Source organism: Condylostylus longicornis, unplaced genomic scaffold (genome assembly GCF_029603195.1).
Source record: "Condylostylus longicornis isolate FDR11 unplaced genomic scaffold, ASM2960319v2 ptg000250l, whole genome shotgun sequence".
Lineage (NCBI taxonomy): Eukaryota > Metazoa > Arthropoda > Insecta > Diptera > Dolichopodidae > Condylostylus > Condylostylus longicornis.
The window spans coordinates 57572-79050 of record NW_026578215.1 but is presented as its reverse complement, the minus strand read 5'-3'; the positions used below and the strand labels follow the sequence as shown (position 1 = coordinate 79050).

The following is a 21479-nucleotide window of genomic DNA, read 5'->3' as shown; positions in this document are numbered from 1 at the left end:
TCAAATTTGTAATATGGCGAAATATGGAAGATATCCATCAAAACTACCGTTAAAAATTACTGAAATAGCTGAAAATTAATTGACAAATTTACAAAACATGCGCAAAAAATCCCCTTAAGTTCACGAAACTGGAATGATTTAAAAACTGCTTTAATGCAGTATATCTCGTCTTGTGGTAAACGCAAAAAGATTGTCACTGATAGGGAAAAAAGTTTCACCAGTTCAAATTTTCAAAACTTTTTAGATAACGAGGGTATACAAATACATTTTGCTACTCCAAATAAAAAAAGTAATAATGCTGATATCGAACGTTTTCATAACACCTTAAACGAACACCTAAGAGTTCTTGAAATTGTAGAAAAAGAACAACATATTCCCCATGAGGTCGACCCAATAATTCAAGTGGTCAAAACTTAAAATGAGAAAATTCATTCATCTACGGGAAAAAGACCCATAGATTTTGTTAATGGTTTAATAAAACCAGAGGATTTTTCTTTAATATCAAGAAAAATTAGTGAAACGAAAGAAAAAGCAAAAAATAAACTTAAATATCAAAAGTAATTTTCTATTTCATTCTAATAACTATAATTTTTTTAGGAATAATCAAAATTTTTATATTTTTAATATTAACAACGCATGCTCTTGCTAAATCCACAATACATATCAAGGAAGTATCTAAGGGCAATGGCTATTCGAAATATGAAGAAACTATTGCTAAATTAGAAACTAACATTGTTAATCTGAATGAAAATACTAATACTTTTAATCTCTTAAGTCATAAATTAACAAAATTAAAATCAGAATTTAATAGCATAGTCCTCCACCATATAAGCAAGCTTAATTAATATAGCAGGCAATGCATTAAGATTTCTAACTGCCACTATGGATAATAAAGATAGGTCAGAAATAGAAAATCATCTCGCTATAATAAAAAATCAACGGCAAAATAATTGAAAAGTTACTATTAATAAAGAAATTTCAGAACAGATTGAAAAGGTAACATCTCATATTAATGTAACGCAACAAAATATATCCAATGTAATAAGTAAATTTCAAAATAATATTCACCAAATAAACGACGAAATTAATCTATTTAATATAAAATTTTAAATATATGAAATTATTAATTTGCTACAAAATCAAATATCTAATATAAAAGACATAATTTTATTTAGTAAATTAGAAATATTGTCAAGAAATATCCGAACAGATGAGGAAACAATAAAATATAATGTAACAATGGAAATGTTTCCTTATATAAAAAATTGTGTTTTATTTAATAAAAATACCGTTGTCTCTGTAATATGTGTACCAATTTTTACTAAAGAAACATCCTTCAAGACTATTCTAGAAAAATACGAAATAAAGATCAATTTTTAGAACTGGATACTAATGTAAATAAAATTATAGCTTGTAAAGAAAACGTTCATAAGTATGTAGATTTTTTTTTCTACTCGGTGAAAAAATCTCGAAAGACGAAGAAGGACGGCTCTATCTGCATTTTTCCTCCGACAGGGGGGAGCGTGACCTACAGACCAACTATTACCACTGCGCTAACTTGGTTTTTCCGTGCAGGAATTAAATACCTCCCATAAGGAAATTGGTATTTCGTGTTAAATCGAATGGTCTTGTTCGTTTAAGTCTTTCTGTCATAACGCCATTGTGTAGCAGCCGAGCTGCTTCCATATTTACATGCCGTTCTAGACGAGCCCTATGCTTTGTAGCACAACTCCTAATTTCATCTACAACCAAAGGAATTCCTAAGTGCCTGTGGATATCACTGTTACGTATATACCATGGCGCATTTACAATTCTGGAAGGTTTGAATTCTGTTAATGTGAGTCTTCTTGGCACAACCCCACAGTTGAATGCCATATCGCCATATTGGTTTAATGATTTGGTTATAAATTAATATCTTATTATCAATTGCCAAATTGGACTTACGACCTAGGAGCCAATAATTTTTTCTATATTTATTTTCTAATTCTATGTGTTTCTTTTTTATATGCTCTTCCCACCTTAGCTTGACATCTAAAGTCATTCCTAGGTAATTTGCTCAGTTATGGATCACTGTGTTTGTTCCATTTACATTAATTTTTGGTGGATTCACTATTTTCTGATTGGTGAAGTTTATGTGCACCGATTTTGCTTCATTCAACTCTATTTTCCTATCCCTAGTCCACTGGCTTATTTTGTTAATTACCTCCTGTAATTTTTTTGTCGAATCGTCAATGTTCCCTCCTACTGCCAATATTGCAGCATCGTCAGCAAAAGTGGCTATCGTAGCATTTTTTATTTGTGACAAATCACTAGTGTAAAGCAGGTACAACATTGGGCCAATATACAGCCTTGATGCACATCTGCCTTTATTTCTCTTAGCGTGGTGTATTCAGCATCTTGTTTAATTCTAAATAATCTATCAGCTAAGTAAGATTTCAAAATTTCTACAAATGACGATGGTAATATTTGCCCTAACTTAAGTATAAGGCCTTTTTGCCATATCTTGTCGAATGCCTGTGCTACGTCTAGAAACATAGAAAAGCAGATTTCCTTATTTTCCAACCCATTTCTATAATATTAGTTATTCTATGGACATGTTCTATTGTAGAGTTGTTTCTTCTAAAACCAAATTGATGGTTCGGCATTAGGCCACTATTTTCTATTATTGGCTTCCATCTCCTTAATAGCAGCTTTTCAAAAAGCCTAGACATCATTGGTAACACCTACTTTTTCACCTACTAAATTAGTTGTTTCTCCAGGATAGCTATTTGCTGTCGGTTTGTATTTTGACATTTTTGTATTGTTCTATGCAGCTTTTTGTATGATTTTAATAAATTCTTCTAACTCCACATCTAATTGTTTTCTTGATTGTATATTAATATTTATGTCAATATTGCTTATTATTTCGTATTTAAAGCTCGCCCAATCTGTAGTGCAATTTGTTAAACTGGGCCTAAATAATGTTTTAGTTATTCTTTCACTTAGTTTCAATATGACAGCAGAGTGATCCGAATTAAAATCATAGTTATCTTTAAGGATTAGAAAGTTTTCTGATATTTTTTTGGTTATAAATAAGTCAATAACATCAGGAATCTTGTTAGTGTCAGTAGGCCAATAAGTAAGAGTGCCAGTGGAGTGATAGCAACAACCTAGCTCTTGAATAGCTTTTCTTAGCTCTCTTCCTCTAGTTGAGGTGATTCTAGAACCCCAATCTGTATGTTTGGCATTAAAGTCACCTCCTATTAGATATCTGTGTCCATGCATGCACAGGAGATCTTTAAAAGCATTTTCCTTAATGCTGCACTTTGGTGGACAGCACCACCACTAAAGTCCTGTTTAGTCGATTTAATTTTTATCGAAATAAGCTGAATTTCAGCCGTTTCTATCTTGAATTCTTCATTATGTTCTACAGTTTCCTTTATTAGCTTATATACTTATCCTTTATTGCACTACCTCCTCTTGGCTGATTGCTGGGATATACCGCTTTATAGCAATCATAGCCTTTTATTTTAAGGCCCGTGTAATATGTCAAATGAGCCTCCAACAGCAATCAAATATTTATATTTCTCGTTTTGAGAAAGACCTCCAATTCTTGTTTCTTATTAAGAACACCATTAGCACTCTAAGTTACTATACGTACCTCATTTACGTACATCTTTTTTTAATTTTTTTGGTGTCCCCGTTTACACCGTAAGCGTTTTGCGTATGCATAATCCTTTAGAGACCTCGCCAATTCTAATCAACATACAATGCATCATTTGCATAATGTCTGCGTCAGTTCTTCTTATTTGTGGGGTTTTGTTCTCAGGTTCCTTCTTTTTCCTGTTTTGTGAGGTTTTGCTGTGGAGCGCTTGTGAATACGATGCTCCCTTTAACACCTTGCTAGGTGCCGTTATTCTGTCTATTTTTAGAGTTCGTTATTCATTAAATTTAACTTGGTTTTATTTGGTTTTATCTTTTTTTCAATCTTCTTTTTTGCAATTCTTTTGCAACCAAACAACCTCGAGAGCTAGCAGGGTGTGCCTCATTGCAATTCGCACATTTGGACTGAAAATTTTCCTTCTAATTGCACTCTGCTGTCATATGATTACCAGCACATTTTACACATCTAGCCTCTCTTTGGCAAAACTTTTGTGTGTGTCCAAATCTCTGGCATTTCTTGCATTGCGGAATGGACCTGCTGCTTCTAAGAGCTTCAATTTTTACTCTCATGTGCTGTAAGTATTCTATTTTATAGATTTAGTTATCTCTTCCGAATGGTCAAAAGAAAACATAGAGAGCGAATGTTTTACTGAAATATATTTTCCATTTTCTTTTTTCTTAAAATATATTTTCTTACGGGATTTCTAGCCATAACTTTAACTGGTCTCGTCAGTTTATTCTCATGCGTGTGCCACTCCAGTCTAGCCTTATTTATAGCTTTTGTTAGTAATCTGCATTCATTTTCATTTTCCACATTTATTTTTAATTGGTCATTATTCATCATATTGACTCTAACGTTTATTGTTATTTTTTTTTTGTTTATAAGTATGTAGATAAAAAGGATATTTTAAAAAAGGATGTAATTTACTTCAATGATAATGGTATATCCAATTTATTATGCAGTGACCACATGAAATGCAATTTTCATAAGAACCTCTCAACAGAAATAAAATCATTACCCGATTCTATTGTTATAACAAAAAACTTAAATGAAACTCTGTTGTTTAATAATTGTCATTTGGATGTAAATCAAAGGCAACAACATAATCAAATTTTCCAACTATAAAATTTTAATAAATAATTTACGTCGAGAAAATTTTGAAGAAGGGTACATTGAAATAGTACACCTTTTTGAACGCTATATAAGTGTTTTAAATATCGTTGACAAAATTAATTTAACAGATTTATATTACAACCATTTCAATAATCCTAAACACATAGAAGAAGTAAAATAGGAAAATACCCAGAGATGGTACACAAATTTGACTGTTAATTCATTAATACTTATTCTTGTTTTTATTGGTCTGTTCATGTCATTTTATTTTCTTTATAAGATAAAATCAAAACCTCCTAAATTAAAAGTGATTAAAATATATTCGCCAGGAGTTGAATCATAAGGAGAGAAGAGTTATATCATCAACATCAAACGCTAATAATATTTTGAAAGATTACTCTCTTGAAATAATCAACTAAAAAGATTATTTCAATATAATAATTTGATAAAACCAAACGACACTTTTAATTTTTTACTTTCGTTTTATTTTCATAAATTTCTTCTTTCTCGTAAATTTTTTTGTACTTATATTTCAAAACAATTAAAATTCGTAATTACAATTTTAACTTCACCAAAATGACCTATGTTTTAATTAAAACATAGTGTGAACCAACGACCCACTTGAAAGTGTTTATGTTGCATTATTCATTTACTTTTGCTTAACGTTAATATGGTATAATGGTAATTTTGTAATCGACATGTGGCATTTCATATTGAGAATTTAAAATTATTACAAGCAAATTTAATGATAATTTTCTAATTGTCCCAAATTAAGATAAAGAATTTTTTTTAATATAATTTTGGAATTTTAAGAATATTTTTATATTTTGTAAAATTAATAATAGATCAGTTGACTTTGTAACAATAAAGCGATCATTCGATCGAATAAAAATCCAAAACTAGTGTTTTCTTCTAAATTTTTACAAAAGATTTACAAAAGTCGCCCTTGTTCGTTAAGTATATATATAAATATGTCAAAATCTAAGGTACGTAACAAAGTAGGGCACATACCAAAATAAAAACAAAAAAATTTGATGTGATCAGCACATAACCGATTGTAATGTGTATTGTCTAGTTTAGTGAAAAAGTTACGGAATATTACAGAAATGACTGTTAAATACTTCCTTCCAATTTTTAGGACATTTGCCTCTTAGTAGAGTTTCGCTTTGTGCTACCCGAACTGCCTGAAATGCTCACCAGTCAGTTTCGGTAACAAGCAGAACTCAAATATCAAATTTAAAGAAATTCCATCAATTCGTTCCGTAGATATGGTAAAAAATGTAAAATCGGCCCGCAGATCAGTTTGATCTTTCCAAAAAATCTATTTGTTCTTTGTTTTAACACAAAGAATTAAAATATTAAATTTCAATAAAATCGGTTGACTATTTCTCATCATATGATCATATACGCACAAATGTATATTTGTCCCGTAGTAAACGGCCAGTTGCTGACACCTGATTTCTTTCAAAAGGAAGAACTTAGGAACTTTCGCGAACGGTCGAGCGAAGCTTATATATGAAGTTTCAAGTAAATCGGTTAAATATTTTCTTCAAAATGGTAAAAAATGTAAAGCAGGCCCACTAAAAAGTGTAGTTCCCGAGAGATATATTCCAAAAGTTGATCAATCCGTGTCATTGTCGAAATAAACTTACACATAAAATTTCATCAAAATTGGGTAAATCTATAAGGCTACCAAGCTCAGAAAGCAAATCAAAAATAAATTCCAAATTTATATGGAGTTTAAATGGAAGGGGTGTCGGAAATTATTTGTATGAAGGAAATTAACTAATATTTCTAACTAAATGTAAAATTTAAATTTAAATCGGTTACATAAAAAATAAGAAAAAATCGGTTGGTAAATTCCATCTGAAAAAGGGGATAAAAAAATGCAATTTTTAGTTGAATTACAGAGTAAAGTTTTCGAATAAGAAATATTCGAAAGTATTTCAATCGGTATACTTCGAAAACAGAAAATTTTAAGAATTGTTTTTGTAATTTTTCTCCGATTCATTAATTTCAGTTTGGTGGCCAGAAACGTACTTATTTTCAGCCACCATATATATTTTTATTATATATATATAGCTACTTCTCAGGTGGTAAAAGGTACGGGTACTTCTAGAAGGGCTAGAGATATGGGACAAATCGCATTAGGTAGAGTTTTGCCTCTAGGGTCCCAGAAAAATCTGACATTGGAACTTTTTAGCCCCGAAATAGCTCTATTTTAAGATTTTCTGAAAAAATTTTTGTATAAAAAAAGCACGTTTTTCTTCTATACTTTTTATAATTAGAAACACAAACCAAGAAATAAATGATACGTTTTACGTTATTTTTATTATTATTTTTATTATTATAAACGAATTATTATAAACGAATCTTAACGTAAATAAATGTCATCTTTTATCAGACATCAGATGTTTTGTGACATCTGAATATTAATATTTCATTTGTTATTGTTTTGAACATTACGTTTCGTCAGCAAGCTTTAAAAAAATATATGTACATACAGAATATATGTATGTACGTATGTAGTTAGAATTTTATTTTTATTGTTCCATACGGAAAACTGTAAAATGCTAAATTTTAATACATTTATATATACATACATATATTTGAATAAAATCATTATTTTGATTTTACCTAAACCTTTTCTTTATTTAAAAAAATTACATTCATATGTACATATATATATTTGAATACAATTATTATTTTATTTTAACCTAAACCTTTTCTTTATTTGAGAAATTTATTTCTATATGTTTACCCGCAGTTTTAAAAAAACTAGGTATACATTCATAATAACGTGTGTTTGTGTTAATAATTTTATTTCTAATTTTTCCAACAGCAAAATTTCAAAATTTTCGATTCTAATACATTCATATGTACATACGTTCATATGTTGGAACGAAAAATTTTAAAACCTTCAATTCTAATCCATTTATATATACATACACACATGTATTCATATATACATACATACGTATATATTTTTACATACATAAATTATTATTTTGTTTTTGTTTCTTTTTTAATTTTCGATTCTAATACATTCATATGTACATACGTTCATATGTTGGAACGAAAAATTTTAAAATCTTCAATTCTAATCCATTCATATATACATACACACATATATTCATATATTCATACATACATATATTTTTACATACATAAATTATTATTTTGTTTTTGACTAAACCTTTTCTTTATTTGAAAAATTAATTTTTGTATGTTTACTCCTATGATTTAATAATTATGCGTTTAAAATTTATTTCTATATATTCTACAGTTTTGAATATTATTAAATTCATATAGAAAGCTTAAAAAAATTACTCAGGAAGCTTTAAAAAAATATACATACATACATATTTATGTACTTAAAATTTTTGCGAATTTTTCCAAACTATTATAAGAATATTTTTTTGGAAATTTTCTTTAAACTTTTATATAACATTTATCTGTTATATATTAAAAAAAAATAAAATACAAAATTTAAACAAAATAAAAAAAAAAAATTTTTAAAATAATCCAAAAAAAGAAAAATACAACATCCAGGCAAGCATTGATCCAATAACCTTCTGGCTATGAGACTACCACGCTAACCAGTAGGCTACGCAGTACCTTGAATTTTCCTTTATAATTCTATATTTTATTCATATTTCGTATAACTCTTCAAAAACCATCCTATTTTACATTATACGTATATAGCTACTTCTCAGGTGGTAAAAAGTACGGGTACTTCTAGAAGGGCTAGAGACATGGGACAAAGAGCATTAGATAGAGTTTTGCCTCTAGGGTCCCAGAAAAAGCAAGAATTTCACCCGCCCTTCCCCTTCACCCCTCCCAAGATGCTTTGGTCCATTTTTTTACAAAATGGTACTACATTCTTATGGGGGTAATGTTTGTATAATTTTGATGGCATATATATTGGAATTAAGTTAAATTCTATAAGTGTGAGTTATAACGAGAAAACAAAAAAATAATAATATCTACATATAGTTTTATAGCATGTACGATTACATTCACATTTACTTATATACATATGTATTCTTTTTGCGATTTGGTACAAAGGTATAATTAATTATACTAAGGCACAATCGGAAAGTAATCGATACAGCATTGATATGCAATCATGTAAAAGACCTGTATGAAAATGTTTTAACAAAGTTTGGTGCCCAAAAATGTCAAAAATACGCATACAAATCGTATGCAATACGTATTACCCTATATACGTTAGAATTGGTGTTAACTCATTCTACAGTCACGCGTTTTATTCACATGTATTATAAACTTCAAATACATACGTGCATGAATTGTAGTTTATAATTAACAATAATTTATGGCTTAAAGTGTTTATTGTGAAAGGTAGTTTACGATTTTATGCGACATAACTCAAAGTGAAGTTTTAAAATAAATTACTCAAAAGGTATTAGATTTCAAAGGAACTAATTATTTGTTTAATTATGTATTTTTGGGTAATTATTTCTCAGAACTTTTTTATTTTAAGTTTTAAGTTTTATTTTATTATTTATCAGGAAAAAACATATCTATATGTATATTATGGGTGTGTTTTTGAAGAAATAAAGTAAACTTAAAGTATCTCAGCCACAGAATGGAACACAATTTCAAAACTACAGGCATCATACTTGCAAGGCTTGCAATGCAAGCACACACGACAAGTATATATTATAGCTATTTTTCCTGTATATAAATAAATACTAATCTATCGGAATCATCAAGAGTGTTATAGGTAATTGTTTGCTTCTTATTTTCGGATCTATTACTAACAGAACTATGGTTGCCGTTATACTCTGATTGTAGTTTTTTTACTTTTATTTTGCGCTCCGTATTACTGTATTCCCTTTTCCTTTTCTGTATTTTCTTTCTAAATCTTCTCAATATACTTTTCCAATTTCTTTTAATTTCCAAAAAACACTAAAAGTCGTTTTCTGTTTTTTGTTGTTGGATTTAGTTTCTGTTCCTGAAAAGATACCAGTTAAATTCCAGTAAAAACTTACTTTCCTACAAAAATTAACTGTCAAATTTTTTTCGTACTGATTTTTATACCCTGCACTTCGTGAAGGTATATTAACTTTGGTATGGAGTTTGTAACTACTTGAAGGAGTCATCTGCGGTATGGACATAAATATATATATTCTTGCTCAGCATAAAATTCTGCGTCGATTTAACATGTCCGTCCGTCCGATCGCACGATAACTCAAAAACGAATAATGCAATCGACACCAAACTTCAACAAGTTTTTTTTTTGTGCCAAGGACGAACCCTATTGTTATTGGACCAATTCGGACAACGGGTTCGGGTAGCTGCCATACAACTCAAAGAGTGTATTTTACATACATCAAAAACTAATAAAGGTACATATATAAAATTTTGTATACCTCCAATTATATTCTACATATGCTCTAAAAATTTTAATGGGATAGCTGCACCGTTTCGGGTGGCTGCCATACAACTCCAAAAGCAAATATTTTATATTCGCAAAACAATAAAGTCAGATTCATGAAACTTAGCAGTCATGTGTCCAATTATAGGTCAGATATATTTCTGAAGTTTTAGTGAAATTGCTTGACAGGTTCGGGTACCTGCCATACAACTCCAGAAGCAAATTTTAAATATTTGGGAAAATAGTCAAGTTAGATTCATGAACCTTGGCAGTCGTGTGTCCAATTATAGGTCAAATATTTTTCTGAAGTTTTGGTGGAATTGCTTGACAGGTTCGAGTAGCTCCCATACAAGTTCAAAAGCTAATTTTAAATATTTAGAAAAATAATAAAGTCAGATTCATGAAACAAGTGTCCAGTTATAGGTCAGACATATCCGTGAAGCTATAGAAACTTCAAAATGGTTTCATAGGTTATAGAATGGTTTCACAGGTTTGAGTAATTGCTGTACAACAACGAAAGATGCAGAGTATAGTTCAATCGGTTTATACCGACTGAAACGTTTTTACTTGTTTGAATTGAACTTAGGATTTCCTTGAATTTCCTTGAATTGAACTTAGGATTTTATTTTATTGACGATGCTGATATTGAATGGGAGTATCTTATTCAACCAGGCGAAAAGGTAATATCAGATGAATGGAAAGCGGACATAGTAATTTTTTTAAGTAAAAATTTTTGAATTATAAAATGGGGAAGGTGAAAAATCATTTCCCAAATTAAAAAAATTTTGTGCAGTGGTTTGAGTTTCTCACACAGTTCTGCAGCAGTTTCTACATCTTTTCTAATTTATTATAATAAAATCAAAGTTGTGGGAATAGAACAGTGGAAAATTTAAGTGTAATTCCTAATGAAAAAAGTCTTTAGGAAATAATGAAACATGGAACTGGGAAACTACTAAAAAGTAAATCAAAACTTATGTCAATAACAAATAAGAATACTGGTTTTAAATACAATCTATGTGTACCTACCACACTATTAGAATTATTTTCATTCATGTACGCAACTTTTACTAGGATTGAATATGTATAGAATGAACGATTTATGTAGTCTTTGAGATAAAGCAAAAATAAATTTAGAGAGGGCTTAACATAATTGAGGGTTAATTGAGCGAGTTACAAAAATAATTATATTGTTTTAACGTCATGGAGTTTACTGTTAGCTTGTTGCGTTTATAGAAATTTGAAAAAGCTTGCAGTTTGTGAAATATAACCTTCCTATATTCAAGGGTGTAGAAGTTTTGTAAACATTGTCACGGAAGGACGGACGGACGGGCAGAGTGAAACTAATAAGCACTTTTTTTCAAAAATTTTTTGGAGAAGTGCTAAAAAAGGAACGAAAAACTAATTGGAATGATTGCAAAATTAGGTTTAAGCGTGGATCATCAAAATTAAAAATTTTGTACTAAAAAATTACAGATCATCAAAAAACCAAATGACTTTAACCAGGGAAGTGAGTTTTTTGAAAGTAAGTAGTATTTTAGATTAAGATAATGTTTATTGTAGAGAACATTGTAGAATTTGTAGCAGTTAAAGGAAATGGTCGGGTAATGAGGGATATATTTTACGGAATGATAGTGCAAAGAATTAAACAATTAGTTTCAGGTTCGTTAGCATATGTTATTATGAACAAATGTAATTTGCAAGAAATTAGGCAAATAATAAACGGGTTTCGACAACAATAACCTTAATTTATCAAACAAAATCAATTTAAATAATTATAACAAAAACAATAGAAATTTTAACAATAGAAATGGATATTTTAAAAATAATTTCAACTATAATAATTACAATAATAATTATAATAATCAAAATAGTTCGTCTGAAAGAAATAATAGTTCTAATAGATTTAATAACAATTGTAAAAATAAAAGCTATAGTGATAATAGCAGTAACGGCTGTTATAATAACAACAGATTATAATAACAATAATAATAGATAAAACAGTTATGGCTATTTTGTTAAATTCGAAATAGACACAATATAATGCAAGTCAATGTCGTCAACAAAGATCTTACTTAGGTAGACGGGTCGAACCAATGTAGGTCGGCAATATGTGTGAGGTATAATAGCAGTGATGAAGTTAATAATTCCAAGTTTTTTATGAAGTAGCCTCAAATGATCTACCACTTTTAAAACTAACTATAAAAAGTAAAATCTTCTTAGCCCTTGTAAATACAGGAGCTTGTTTTAGTATTATTGATAGTAAAGTAATGAGTTTTAAAAAAATAAGAATAAAGCTACTTTACTTCTCTATAATTAATGGCAAAGATGGAATTAATGAAGAAGTTTATACCCCGCCTCCAAAAGAATTAAAAGTCCCAACTGGTGCTTAAATACGAACGAAGGTAAAGGAATTTTCAAATAGAAAATATCAATTTATAATAGATTTAGATTTACTAATCAACTTGTGTTATAGATTTTGTAAAAATGAATTTAAATTTGAATGAGCAATGTATAGTTTTGCAAATACGCCGTATTTATTCGACGAAATTTATATTCTGGAAACAGTGCATCCTAAATTTAACTTATTAAAAACATATCATTTGAGCTCAGAGAAACTAGGAGAAGTAAAAAATTATTTAATAAATGAATATCATGGAAAATCAATATCAAAGATCCCAACTACGTAGCTGCGTTCGAAAAACTCAAAAATATTATAATTTCGCGTTCAGTTTTACGATATCCAAATTCTGAAAAACCTTTTAAGAAGAGATGTTTCCAACTACGCTGTTGGATCGTTCCCTCTCAAGAAGGTCACCCTGTATGCATTGCATCTAGAACTCTTAGTAATCACTAGAGAAATTATTCAGTAACAGTTAAGGAATTTTGAGCCATAGTATGGTCTGTTAACTATTTTAGAACATATTTTTATTTGAAAAGATTTAAAATCTGCACAAAACTTCAGCTTAATTTTTACAGTCCCTGAATGGACCAGCAAAGTTATATGTAGATTTGGAGGCAAAACTGCTTTAATATATTATACACTAAAGCAATCATTTCTTGAGGTTTTTCGCCCATGTTATTAACGGCATAACGATACACTCAGTATCAAAATGATTTTACATGGCGCGCAAACTTATACCGAACTAAAGGAGAAGCTAAATACATATCAAAAAATCAAAAATAATGTTTGCAAGCAAAGCAATTTTAAATACGTCCGACAAATTATTGTATACGCAATACGGTCGGTAAAAAGATAAAAGTTAATAGTCTTAAAAAAAGATAAAAATTTTCAATAAAAAAAATCAAGTGACCAGTATAATAAAAATGGTAAAATGTGTGTAATTAAACAAAAAAATAGAAAAAGAACAATAAAAATAATCTGATGTGGTCAGCACAGAACCGACCGCAATGTGTATTGTCTAGTTAAGTGAATGTGTTATAGAATATTATCAAAATGCATGTTAAATAATTTTTTCCAATTTTTAGGACATTAATAAGCTTATAGTTAACATACCTAGAAAAATTTATATTTGGCTCTTAGTAGAGTTTCGCTTTGTGCTACCCGACTTCACTGAAATGCTCGCCAGTTAGTTTCGGTAACAACCAGAACTCAAATCAAATTTCAAGAAATTTCGTCGATTCGTTCAGTAGATATGGCGAAAAATGTAAAATCGGCCCGCAAATCAGTTTTCGAGCCCTGATCTTTCCAAAAAATTTATTTGTTCTTTGTTTTAGTACAAAGAATTAAAATATTAAATTTCAATGAAATCGGTCAATTATTTCTCTTTATATACGCACAAATGTATAAGATAACTCCTACCCTTTGGAGTTAGAAAGTTTTATTCAAAAAAAACAATCTTAATAAAAAAACCGTTATTTTATTTTAATAAAATTTTTAATAAAAAACTCTTTATTTTATTTTTACGTGTTTTTTATTCTAAGTTCAGAATAGTAGTAAAATAATAAAATACAATTTTATAAAAAGTGTTTTTATTCTACCCGCATAACACGCGCTTCATTCATGATGTTGAAATATGCTGATGATGCGTTTTCAGTTAGTTGAGTTAATTTCAGCATAAAAAATGTTGCAATAAAGAATGTGAGAAATAAAATGAAATAAATGTTGAATTAGCTAAAATTGGACGGCGCGTGTAGCTAATCGTTGAGAAAGAAACTATAGGGTGTTAACTCCTCCCCGCTTAAAAATTGATTGTCCCCAATCAATCGGTGTTACAATTTGATGGTGCGATAAAAATTTCTCTGGGTAGGTTTTGGTGTTTTACTATGAGGTGTTTTACAGGGTGTTGATGTTGTGTTAGTAGTTGTCTTCAGTGGTGCCGTATTTTCTGTTGTAGTAGGGGATGGTCTGCTAATTTCTGGATTGTTCTTGATTACTATGGTTCCGGTTTTTCTCGAAATTTTTATGATGAATACTATGATAATAAACGTGATGACAATTGTAGCTGGGCCAAAACTAATAAGTGTTAACGTGGGTCCAGAAAAATTTCTTTGTTTCAGTAAATCAATTTGCCTGGTATTGTTAATGTGGATTGTTTTTAAATACTCCAATGATAGGTGTTCCTGAAATTGTTTAATGATATGCTGTGGTTGTAATATTGCCGGAAGTACTTGCACTGTTGATAGCTCCTTGGAAGTAAATTTTTCTCCATCTATTATTATTGAGGAACCATGGAATTTGATAACATATGTCCCATTGGTGTTGAGCTGCTCGTTATCGATGGTGATATTACCAGCATGCTGATTGAGGAGGATTACTCCGTTTGTTAGTTGTTCTACTGTTGGAATGTGATAACTGCTCGTCATGTTGCATGTTGAATTCTTTCCTCTTAGAAGGTTTGGTATGCAGGTAGAATTTTTTAAACTAATAATATTATCATTTTTACATATTGTTATATTTCCAATTATTTTACATTCTTTTATAATTTTGTACAAATCATCCTTTCCGTATAATATTTCCTTATATTCTAATTTTATTACAATATTATTTGTTTTGATAGGTTTTATCAACAATTTTTCGAATACATTATTTTTGGTTAAAGGTATTTCAATTAAATAAAATAAGCAAGTGTCGTTAGTGATTATTTTTATATTTGAAAAGTTTAGAGCTTCTTCAGCATTTGAATAGGGAAAATTTTCCTTGTCAAGAATTTTTGTTAAAACCTCTATCTCATATTTTGATAGTAAAACAGAGTTTATTATGCCTGATTTTGCCCAGTGGACTGCGTAGTTCAAGTTGACTACTTCTTCCTTGAGGAGCTTGAGTTTATATTGGATTTGGGTAGCAGAGCTATTGCTAAAGTCATGGCCTAATCGAATTTTTCTTAGAATTTCGTTTGTTATTTCGGTTATATTATTTATTCTGTCACTGAAGATTTGGTTGATTACTGTCTGTCTATTGTTATTTTCCAACATGTTGTTCATTTTTCGCTTAATCATCAGGAAGTCGCTGTGATCTGGTGTTCCCGCAATCCATTTCCATGCTGTTCCTAGACTATCAATTGCTCGTTTTTTCCTCTGTGTTGTTAGTTGGTCTAATAGATTTTGAATTTGTTGAGCCTCAAATTGGAGATAAGGATACAGTGGATGGGCCCTTGTGCTGCTCTCTTCTAGAATAGTTTCGATTTTCTCCAGAGCATTCCTCAGAACATTTAAGTTGGTTACATGAATCAACCTGAAGTTTCCTTCCTGGATTTTTGCTTTACCTAAGTTGACTGCAACAATCTGTGATCCTGTGTAGTCTAGTATTTGAACTTCTGCCAATGCTCCACAAAGTGAAATCCTAAAAGATAAATATAAAAAGAAAAAGAAGTAGGAATCTGGTAAAATGAGTTTGTTAAGATCTAATGTTAGCTTTGTGCACTACTCTGCCTGATTTAGTTAAAATTGTGGTATCTCTATTTGTCGCTACGATTTCCTTCTTATAGCGAAAGGTCAGTTTTGTTCCCAGTCCTTTATTATGCTTTACATAGACTGCCTGTCCGATTTCGTATTGTTTAATAGGTTTTTTACTTTTATTATGAAATTTAATGTCCTGTGCTTGTTTGTACTTCAGTTTTTCTATATTATTCAAACGCGTTTTTTCGAACTCTGTAGTAAAACCACTACCGAAGAATCAATTCGGAACAATTTTTCTGAATATGGTACAATTGAAGACATCTGGATTGTGAAAAATAAACAATCAGGAGAAAATAAGGGAGTTGCTTATGTCAAATTTTCAAAGACAAGCGAAGCCGCTGCTGCCCAAGACGAGTTAAATGGAAAAACAATTGATAATGAAGAACGTCCAATAAAAGTATTAGTAGCGTCAAATCGAGAGTCAGGTTCAGGAAGATCAGAAAATGAAGAAGAGAGATACTTGCGTTTGTTTATTGTAGTAAACAAACCAATGACAAAAGAAGAGATACAAAGTGAGTTTGAAGAATATGGTGATATAGAGTTCGTTACCTTCGTTAAGGATAAAGTAACAAGAGAATCGAAGGGTTTTGCATACGTAAAATATAAAAATTTTACTGGAGCTGCAAAAGCCTATGAAAATTGTCCCCAAAAGTATAAAGCAGTTTTTGCTACACCCAGATCAAATGATTCATATGAAGATCGCAGAGCGCGACCGCTTAAAAGACCTGGAAGAGGAATGGATGTAATTTTTGTTGGACCCAGTATCGATTAGGAATTTAACAGTTTCCCCGTTCCGCAATGGATGTTCGATGTATGGGATCGAGGAAAACCCTAGTCTAAAAAATTGTCTTTGTCTTTGTCTTTGCACGAACAAGTGCATCTTGGACTGGCCTGTGGGTTTTTGGTTTCAGTTTGGTTTATCTTTTGGATTTTATTATTCCGATTATTTTGATAGGAAGCATTCCCTTTGAAGGGGTTGTTAGGCCTATTTTGATTTTGATATTTATACCGAGATTGATTCGATTGATGTGAGCTCGGTGGCCCTATCTTTGGCAGAGTTGTAGTAAATGTGTTAGATGGTCTCATGCCATTATGTTGGTTTCTATATGAGCTATTTCTCCACCGGCTCGAATAATTATTATTGTGTTGGTATGACTGGTTCCGCGCGTTCGGATTGAATCTAGATTTGTTTGGGGGCAGGTGGTTTCGCTTAGGAGGACTTGATTGTATTTGATTATTACTTGTTTGCCCTGAGCTATTATTGACGTTGTGAATCTTCAGACAGAGATGCAAGGCCTGTGGTAAATCTTGTGGCTCTCGCATGCTCAGAAGCCTTGGCAAATCCCCATTCAAACCACGAATAAAGGTGTTCAGTGCCTTGTTTCTATACATTTTAGTTATTGCTGATCGCGCATCTGTAGTTAAAGGCATGGAGGATAACTTTTCTATCATAAGAGAGAGATGTTGATAGATTTCTTTGTAAAAGTCTTCAATTCTCGCCCCCCTTTGTTTTTTTCTTCCCAATTCATCTTCTAAAGTATCCACGTCTCTTTGGTCAGCGTAATGCATGTTTAAACACTTGACCATTCTACTCCAATTTAGGGGTGTATTATATGACTCTAAGGCCATATCAGCGCTTCCTGTTATCTTACTACGAATGGTATGGAGGATTCCAAGATACTTAGAGGTGCCTCTTAAATTGTCGTAAATTCCAAGTACTCTTTCGACGCTCTTTCTCCAAGAGCCATATTCACCAGGTTCACCTGAAAATTCCCTTATTCCCTTGACTATGTCGGGTATTCGGTTCATACCTTCCAAGTCTCCGTTCGTTTGACAAATGTCATCATTGTCGTCGCCCTCGTCATATTCGTCGTCCCCATTGATCGTCCCAACCCTGTCCATTAACTTTCTGGTCTCATATTGGATCATTTCCCTAATTGCATTTCGAAGAGACTCACTATTTTCAAATAAGTCGTCCTTTGAGATTGGACTTGCCTCTTCGGCGTCCATCTCGGGGATCTCTGGGGTTGAAATTCTGCAAGGAGATCTAGAAAATCTTACAGAGGGTGGAGCACTCATTTTTAGGGATGAGAATTAATTAAAAATTTGTAAACACGAATTAAGTTCAATTTAAGTCAGTTAAGATGGTAAGGAAAATTTTCCGTATTTAATTTTAATAACTTAATTGTTTATTCAAAACTTGCTTATTTCGTTTAATTTTGATAGTAAGTAATAAAAATGATAATCCTGTGAAATTAGAAATTTATTTATTAAAATTTTATTTTCTTTGATAGTAAAACAATAAAAATTATTATCCTGTGAAATTAGAAATTTATTTATTGAAATTTTATTTTCTTGAGTAATATTTTTTTTCAAAAAATTATTTCCTAAAATAATAAGGATGATTTGTGGTTTCAATGATAAAAATTTTATTATTATTTTGAAATCTCCAGTTTTCTATTTCTAGTTGTTTAATTTGATTTTTAATTTTTACTAAATTTAATCGGAATCGGAAAGTTTTAATTTTTACTAAGCATCGGAATCTTTATGTTTGTTTTAATCTTTTATTCTTTATACAGTTTTTGTTTTAGTTATATTTTTATTATTATTTTTTTTTTTTTATTTACATAAATATTAAATGCTATTACTATTTAATGATTAAAACGCTGAGAAAAATTGGAAATTTCAAATGAATTACACAGAAAAATTTTTGGGAAGGAAAAAAAATCGATTTATTTATTTTTTATCTTTAATTTTTTGTTTAAATCTTAATTACCATTTAATTAAAAGGAAATCTAATTTAAAATTATTTAACCTTTATTATAATTTTTCCTTTTTCACAAAAATTGTAACAATTATTATAATCTATTTAATATTTAATGCTTTAATTCTTTATTATTATTTTAAGACAAGAATACAGAAGATTTCTTCAATATTTTTGTGGATATTGTGTAAGGGATATAAATTATCAAATATTTAATCCTTCTTTTTTTGTTTTTAAAAATTTAATTTGCGTTTCATTAGTACTATTAGTAGTTGATTTTTAGGTTAGTTAATTTAGTAAAATTAGTGAATTAAATTGTTAGTAGAGCAATTTTAATATAATTTTTATTTATAGAGTTTAAAAGTTCATAAGCACTAATATTAAACTAGGCACTATAATTTCTATTCTACAGTTAATAAGCTAGAGCGTATGTTTAAAGATTAATGAGCACTATTATTACTTTGAATTAGGTTAAGCATTAAATTTTCTATTTTTTTTGTTGTAATTTTCTACGGTTATTTCTACTATATTTTAATTTCTACAGCTGATCAGCGCAATTGATTTGTCTTAAGATCTTTTATTTTTATGTAATTGCAGTAATTTGTAAAAAAAACTCTCTCTTTTCTCCCTACAGATGGGGATACTTGTTTACGAGAGTAGGATCCTTATAATTTTATATCAATAATTTTTATTCAAAATCTTTGTACTTTTATTTTCTTTAACTTTCTTTATGTTTGCAATAACAAGTTTCTTTGTAATTATTTATTTAGCTTGTATGATATTTAAGTGAAAATTTTTCGAAATACAGGTCTCCTTTTCTCCTTTTATTTAAGGATACTTGTTGACGTTAACTCTGTATTTATTTATTATTTTTTTATTATTTATTTTTTTTTTTTTTTTTTTTTATTTTTTATAGACTGTTTAATTTTTATTTGACTTATGATTTCTTTTTCTCTTTTCAGGTAAGCAACACTTGTATAATAAAAAGGAAAATTGTTAACTTACACCATGAAAACCAGTTGGATTGCCATCTGATTAGGTTCCACCTGCAGTCTTTTGCTACAACGAGTGGGCCGCTGTTAACTGACACTTTGTAGAGTCAGGCTCTAAATACCGCTCACCCAGACTCAAGCGAGCTTTAAGTATTGGTAGTCTTTCACAGTATTTTTTGCCTGCTCCGTGCAGCAACTCCGTTTTATCTATTTTTAGATTACTCCGGGGCACCTTTTCCCACTCTATTGTTGTAGCAAATTCGGCTTTTCGCCTACTTGCTGCGCGTTATGCAGAGGGGAATTCTTCTAGCACTGCTGGAAATTAATTGTATTTACTGTTTATTGAATCTTAAATTTAATTTAATCAAAAAAAAAAAATGTTTTATTATCTTTAATTTGTCTCAAGATTTTGTTAATTTTATTTTTTGAACTCTTAAAATTTATCTCTTAAAAAAAAATTTTTTTGAACTTAAAGTTTCCTTTATTTATTTCAATACTTCACAAGTTTTTATCTTTTTTTTTTTATTTTTTGTTCCAATACTTCACAAGTTTTTACTTTTTATTACTTCTGTTTTTGTATTATTTTTTTCCAGGTTTTTCTATATTTTTTTATCTTTTATTTTTTTCAGTGCTATTCATTCACAACTCTCATAACTTGGGTGGTCCCTGCTCGGGCGCCAGATAACTCCTACCCTTTGGAGTTAGAAAGTTTTATTCAAAAAAAACAATCTTAATAAAAAAACCGTTATTTTATTTTAATAAAATTTTTAATAAAAAACTCTTTATTTTATTTTTACGTGTTTTTTATTCTAAGTTCAGAATAGTAGTAAAATAATAAAATACAATTTTATAAAAAGTGTTTTTATTCTACCCGCATAACACGCGCTTCATTCATGATGTTGAAATATGCTGATGATGCGTTTTCAGTTAGTTGAGTTAATTTCAGCATAAAAAATGTTGCAATAAAGAATGTGAGAAATAAAATGAAATAAATGTTGAATTAGCTAAAATTGGACGGCGCGTGTAGCTAATCGTTGAGAAAGAAACTATAGGGTGTTAACTTATATATGGCCCGTAGTAAGCGTCCAGTTGCTGACGGCTGATTTTTTCCAAAAGTTGCCAGGTTCCGCGGACGGTCGAGCTGAGCTTATATATGAAATTTCAAGTAAATCGGTTTAATATTTTCTTCACAATATTCAAAAATGTAAAACAGGCCCGCAAAAAAGTGAAGTTCCCGAAGCCTGATAAATACCAAAAATTCATCAATCCGTGCTATGGTGGAAATAAACTTACACATAAAATTTCGTCAAAATCGGTTCAATAAAACTTCAGATACACGTGTGCACACACAGACCGACAGACCGACAGGTTGCTAAAAATAGTTTATTTACAATTCTCTACTATGGAGAAGTGCGTTCCCACCGAAAACTCGATATGCAAAATTTGTTGCCATCACATAACCTTCCTATTGTTTACACAATACGGTCGGTAAAAAGAATATAGAAAAGAAAAAACCAAAAGTTCGAAAATAAAATACAATAATACAAAACTAAAAAGTAATAATAAACATTCCAAGCGTGATAAAAAACAAGTAAAGAATTTAAAATTTTTGCTTAATTTGGTTTAATATTTGTTTAAATGTTGTGTAGA

The 21479-nt window shown here is 30.0% G+C and overlaps 2 protein-coding genes across 2 annotated transcripts; one reads left to right on the top strand and one right to left on the bottom strand.

The window, feature by feature from the left end:
• Positions 1–14211: 14211 nt before the first annotated feature.
• On the bottom strand, positions 14212–15196 carry LOC129616608 (uncharacterized). Its single transcript, XM_055532239.1, has one exon. It carries the CDS (start codon positions 14979–14981, stop codon positions 14388–14390), a length of 594 nt encoding a protein of 197 aa, XP_055388214.1. The 5' UTR covers positions 14982–15196; the 3' UTR covers positions 14212–14387.
• Positions 15197–16017: 821 nt separating this feature from the next.
• On the top strand, positions 16018–16845 carry LOC129616610 (RNA-binding protein 45-like). The gene has a single exon (XM_055532241.1). The coding sequence runs from the start codon at positions 16135–16137 to the stop codon at positions 16843–16845; it is 711 nt and encodes a 236-aa protein (XP_055388216.1). The 5' UTR covers positions 16018–16134.
• The last annotated feature ends 4634 nt before the right edge of the window (positions 16846–21479 follow it).

Excerpts from the sequence above, each read along its gene's own strand:
- LOC129616610 (XM_055532241.1), top strand. The coding sequence starts at position 16,135 with ATGCTTTACATAGACTGCCTGTCCGATTTCGTATTGTTTAATAGGTTT.
- LOC129616608 (XM_055532239.1), bottom strand. The coding sequence starts at position 14,981 with ATGACGAGCAGTTATCACATTCCAACAGTAGAACAACTAACAAACGGA.